Below are 6,150 nucleotides of genomic sequence, written 5' to 3' on the forward strand. Positions count from 1 at the left end.
AATTTTATTGGATTCTATAACTTTAATTAAATCTACAAACTTTTCTCAGTTAATTTCCTTCTTGAAGTATATTATTTTTCAAGAGTAATTTTGAGAATCTTTTGATTTTACATTTAAAAAATTGGTTCTACATAAAACCATATTTTATTAGAGACATACCACAAAATGTCACGAAATAAACCATTAATTTGATGCAGTTGAAATATACTTGAAGATTGTGCAGGCTGGCTGACTTTTTGTCATTTTAATGTGTGTTAGAGTTATCTGGAAAGAGAGAAGCTCAATTAGAAAATGCGTCCATTACCTTGCCTATATCCGTTTTCTATAAAAATCATTGACTATGCTAGCCCAGGTCATGCCACCCTTGGGTACCTGATCTTGGTGATATAAAAAGGCTCAGTAAGCCATGGGAGTCAGCCATTAAGCAGCATTCCTCCATGGCCACTGCTTCAGTTCCTGCATTGAATTCCTGCCCTAACTTCCTTCAGGATAGGCAACAGTTGTAAACTGAAGTAAATCCTTTCTTACCTAGTTGCATTTGGCCATGGCGTTTTATTTCAGCAAGAGAATACTGAGAGGAGCAAAGACGTATTGTTTATGGGGTTGATTCTTATTGCATTTGACTACTCTTTGCTTATGAATACAATTTAGCCTTTTAAGAATTTGTTTATGAGTTTTTTTTTTTTTTTTTAGAAACTTTATGTTTATTTGAAAAATACTCATGGAGAGGTTATAAAAATTTTTTAAGACATTTGATTTCTATATATACCTAATTAGTTCCTCTACATTACCCCTCCTATAACCACATTTTTTTTCTTTTTTTATTCTTTTTTAATTAAAATTTCCAACTGCTCCCCGTTTCCCATTTCCCTCCCCCTCCTCCCACATATTGCCCCCTCCCCCCGCTCCCCTCCCCCTATCCCCACTCCTCTTCTCCTCCCCCTAATCCACTCCCCCTCCCTCTCGATACTGAAGAGCAGTCCAAATTCCCTGCTCTACAGGAAGACCAAGGTCCTCCCACTTCTATCTAGGTCCAGGAAGGTGAGCATCCAAACAGGCTACGCTCCCACAAAGCCAGTTCATGTATTAGGATCGAAACCTAGTGCCATTGTCCTTGGCTTCTCATCAGCCTTCATTGTCCGCCTTGTTCAGAGAGTCCAGTTTCAACCCATGCTTATTCAGTCCCAGTCCAGCTGGCCTTGGAGAGCTCCCAATAGATCAGTTCCACTGTCACTGTGGGTGGGTGCACGCCTCGTGGTCCTGATTTCCTTGCTCATTGAGTTTTTTATTAGTAATTTCAGATTTGTATACACACACATAGGTTTTTGTTTTCATTTAGACGTCTTTATGGATAGCTTCTTTTCTGTGAATGTGTTTTCTTTAAATAATTGTATCCTTTCACTACTGTTGTTTGTTGTGTTTTGTTTTTGTTTATTTCATTTTCTTTCCTTCTTTTTTTTTTGACACATGGTTTCTCTGTATAGTCCTGGCTATCCTGGAACTTGTTCTACAGACCAGGCTGGCTTCAAATCAGAGATTTATCTGCCTCTGTCCCCCTAGTGCTATGTGCCACAACTGCACAACTTAATCCTATTTATTAACTCCCTTTTTCTAACTTCATTTTTCATGATACTCAATGAATACCATTTTATTTATCTATATTTAAAGAATTTGGTTAATAATATAAAATCATGCTCTTGTATATAATACATCTGAAGTGACAATTGTTTGCTTACTCAATTATCACAAGAATTAGGTTTACTACTAATAAAATATGCCTGGTTGAAAATTCAGTAAGAAAATTAATTTTTGTTGTTTGCTCCATGGACTGGAGCTCTTTGTCCAAGAATTTTAACCTCCCCCTTCTGCTCAGACTACATTTGCTAATAACCACCAATAATGCATGACTGCTTCACACAGGCTGGGAAACTCAATTCTTCACAAATACATTTCTGTCTCTAAAGAAACAAGATGAGAAGGTAAGAAAGAAAAAGAAAATTCTCTACATTTTAACCAAAGAAGTCACTTCCATTAATGTGTAGTATTTGTATCAGGGTACAGATAAAATCTACAAATAAAGCTCCTACCATCTTATGAGATCTCTGAACTGATCGTTTATGATCAATCAATTACTTAGTAATTTGTTTCTGAATAAATGAAATCCAAGGAAACCTTTTCGATTGAGTTCATCCTCATAATAAACTGAAAGTTCACAAAGAAGTCTAGCATTTCCCACGAACTACAAGAGTTCTGTGAAGAGTGGGCAGCAATCAGCACACAGGGACTGCAGAGACTTCTTTTCATGCTAATGAGACCTTGAAGGGCCACACCGAAAGGCAACTCATTGCCTCAATGATAATAAAGCGATACTTGCCTAATGTTAATATCAGGTTTATTGTTTGCTTATTACACAATTTAATTTTATATAAATATTATAAACTACAAATAAAATTTTAGTATTTCCTGATTATGTGGTTTTGGTATGTGTATTATCATGATAACCTAAGTGTAAAAAGCTGTAAGAGTTTATAAAAGTGGTGGCGATTTAAAGGGTCGTGTTTGGTCTCAGACAAGATTACATTTGTGGTGGGTGATTTGATCTGTGACTCCTTTCCCACCTCTTAATAACTGTTATGTGCCCTTTGCTTTCCTTAGTGAAATGCAATCCTCTCCTTCCTGATGGAGATGGCAGCTGCTGCTGCTGATCAGCATTAAGCTCTCTCATATTAAGGGAAATACTGTTCTTTGTGTTTGCCCTTGACTCTCCTTGCTTTCTAGGAACAGAGATCACCTCTGAGAGTGTATATTCAATCTCAGCTTAAAGTGGCAGAGAGCACCTTTTGATTTCAAATTTATTATTCTTTTGGAATCATCATTTCTATACTTATTTCTGAATGACTTTTTGACAATCTCTACTGTTGAACACTTGTTGCTATTGAAAAAAAAAAAACCAAATACTTTTGCCAGACTTGGTAGTCCTGGCCTTTTTTCCAAACACTCAGTAGGCAGAGTCATATGAATATCTATGCGTTTGACCCCAACCTGGTCTGTATAGTGAGTTCCAGGCTAGCTAAGTCTACAAAATAAGATCCTGTCTGAAATAAACAAGCAAGCAAAATACCCGCCAAGCAGGAAAAAATGTGTTATATTTTCAATTCTAGAAATCCAAATGATGTGATGAATTGAAGTGCATTTAGATTGCTTTGCAGATTTTTTTTTTTCTGTTTGCCAAGCTGTGACTGTTTATTAACTGACCAGATTACAAAAATACCATGGGCAACACCTTAGTTCATCCGTCTAATAAGCCTGTTTATCTGGTCTTCCCTGTTGCCAGCATCTCCACCTTCCACAAAATGAGTTGTCTTTTTCTTCATTCCACCTCGTGGAGAAGACAATTTGAAGGGCCACAGGAAGTTATTCGCTTCCTTGAAGCATTTTCCAACTGTATAGATCTCATGAATTAGATCCTCCATGCAGATGATGCCGTATTTACCAAGAGACCGAGCAATCAAGGAATTATCTGTCAAGGCAATTCTCTTCTTATGAATTTTGCCATAGCCGCGTTTGTAGATGAGCTCATTTACTGACTTCAGATTGGGGTACCCCCATGCAATGTATGGTTCCACAATCCTCAGCATGTTAATGGAAGCCTTGTTGAGCTTAACAAAGGTGCCGTTGAAGATCTGCCGCAGACGAAGAAGCTGCAACACCTTGCGCACCTTTGGGCTCACACCATTGATACCTCGGATTCTGATGACGAACGCCAGCTTCGGTTCTGCGGGCACGTAGAAGTTCCCAGCTTTCCTTGCCATCCTGGCCATGCGAATCTCTGTCCGGTACATCTGCCTGTACTCCTTGTGATAGTACTTTGCCTTCTCATAGATGAGCTTCCTCTGGGCCCTTCGCAGTGATTTCAGGTCAATCTTCTTCCGAAGGCGCTTCACCTTCAACTCTGCGAAATTTCTTCGCTTTTTCTTCAGAGTTTCTGGCACAGCAGGAACCTTCTTTTTCTTCAGGGTTCCTGGAGCAGCAGGAACCTTCTTTTTCTTCTGGGTTCCCGGTGCAGCAGGAACCTTTTTCTTCTCTGGCACAGCCTCCATGGTTCCAGGCGGAAAAAAAAAGAAGAGCTGCTTTGCAGATTATTAATGCTTTCGTTCAGGGGTATTTTATTAGCAAATAATTTACAACCACAGATGCTAGGTATAGAGTAAGGGACTAAGAGGGAGAAAAGAATCTCTGGAGGATCTAGAGGAGGAAGAAATAGAAAACATAGTATTGATGGCTTTGTGCAGTGGATGATAACATTAAATGCAAAAGTGGAGGGAAATACTCCATTGTGTAAATGTACCACATTTTCCTTATCCATTCTTTGGTTGAGGGGCATTTAGGTTGTTTTCAGGATCTGGCTATGACAAATAATGCTGCTATGAAAATAGTTGAGCATGTGTCCTTGTGGCACTATTGAGCATCCTTTGGATATATACCCAAAAGTGGTATTACTGGGTCTTGAGGAAGGTTGTTTCCTAATTTTCGGAGAAATTGACACACTGACATCCAAAGGGGCTGTACCAGCTTACATTCCCACCAGCAATGCAGGAGTGTTCCCTTTACCCCACAACCAATGTAGTACTACACAGCAGAAAAAAAAAATGACATCTTGAATTTTGCAGGCAAATGGATGGAGCTAGAAAACATTGTTTTGGAGCCACTACATGCTTCAGATATTCCTCGGGAACATGACTCATAGCTACACAGGAAACAGAAAGAGTTATAATATATTCTTAAGGACAGCTTCCATCTCAACAATAAATGGCCACACAAAACACACTCAATGGGAATTTTAGAGGTTCTTTGTCCCAAAGTGCTTTATTGGGGTTTTATTTCTTTTCTTAGAAATCTTTTCCATATATATTATGGTTTTCAGGTTTTTTTTTAAATAGCATTTGTGGTGTGTGTGTGTGTGTGTGTATGTGTATGCATATCATGTGCTTTTGCTTTAGTTCTTTAGTTTTTGTTTGCTGTGTTTTATTTAATTCTGGTTTGTTTGTTTAGTTTCTTAGTTATTTTCTAATGAGAGGAAGAAAGAAAGTTTGTGGATTTGGGTTGGTTGAGAGGTAAGAAGGATCTGGGAGGAGTTGAGGAAAGGTATATAATGATATTGAATGAAAAGACTTATCCATAGAAAATTTTACTCAGCTGAAGTTTTCTCAACGTTGAAAATTTAAAACATCCAACAAATGAAATAGGCCACATTTAATAAATAATTTTAAACAAAATTTTGTTGAAATTTCTTTGCCAAAGGTTTATAATCAATTTTTATTTTATCATTTTATCTTTTTAAAATCAGAAAATGTCACAGTAAACATGGTAAAGGGTTTTCTTCAGTTATAAATTTATTTTCTGAAGCCATAACAGGTTTTGAAAATAAGTATCAATGTAATTTTGATATTGAAAAAAGGTATCTTTGGAAATATAATCTCTTAATTAGAAATTAATTGCCCTTTTATATTTTCCTTTTATCATAAGTATGTGCCATTCTTTGATATGTAAGAAATACCTCATTCTCTGAAAACATGACTATCACTTCCACTTGATTTACTTAACTATAATGCCTCCCTTTTCTCATAATTATATTCAGATGATCACATTGCTTGACTTGAAGAAGAATGACAATTCCCAGCACATGACCTCTATTATTTATGCTATTGCATACACCAAACAGAACTAAATAACTAAAGAAGACAGATGAAGATTTTCAGATTCCAAATTTTTATATTACACAAATTTTAATAAGGCAAATAAAAATGTTACTTATTTAATATAATGACAGAAATGAAATAAACAGCCAGCCTGCCTATCATTAAATACCTGGAAAAGGTGATGTTTTCCAGAGCAGGATCATTTTTCTTTTGAGGAGAGGAATATATCCAGTCACAAAAACTATTATAACCTAAATTGAAAGGCATAAAACACTAAGGAACACTTCTGTATTAGAGAAAGAAATATGATGAAGACGATGTCCATCTATTAAGTTGATTCATGGAAATGCTAGCAATTGATCTAGGATTTATTTTATTTATTTATTAAAACATTCTTTTCTCATTTTACATACTAATCCCAGTTCTCACTCCATCACCTTCCCTGAATCCA

General features: G+C 36.6%; 1 protein-coding gene across 1 annotated transcript; it reads right to left on the reverse strand.

Moving 5' to 3' along the window:
* Positions 1-3,220: 3,220 nt before the first annotated feature.
* On the reverse strand, positions 3,221-4,105 carry LOC130869950 (60S ribosomal protein L7-like). The gene has a single exon (XM_057762481.1). The coding sequence runs from the start codon at positions 4,098-4,100 to the stop codon at positions 3,285-3,287; it is 816 nt and encodes a 271-aa protein (XP_057618464.1). The 5' UTR covers positions 4,101-4,105; the 3' UTR covers positions 3,221-3,284.
* Between the last annotated feature and the right edge of the window lie 2,045 nt (positions 4,106-6,150).

Source organism: Chionomys nivalis, chromosome 2 (assembly GCF_950005125.1).
Source record: "Chionomys nivalis chromosome 2, mChiNiv1.1, whole genome shotgun sequence".
Classification (NCBI taxonomy): Eukaryota; Metazoa; Chordata; class Mammalia; order Rodentia; family Cricetidae; genus Chionomys; species Chionomys nivalis.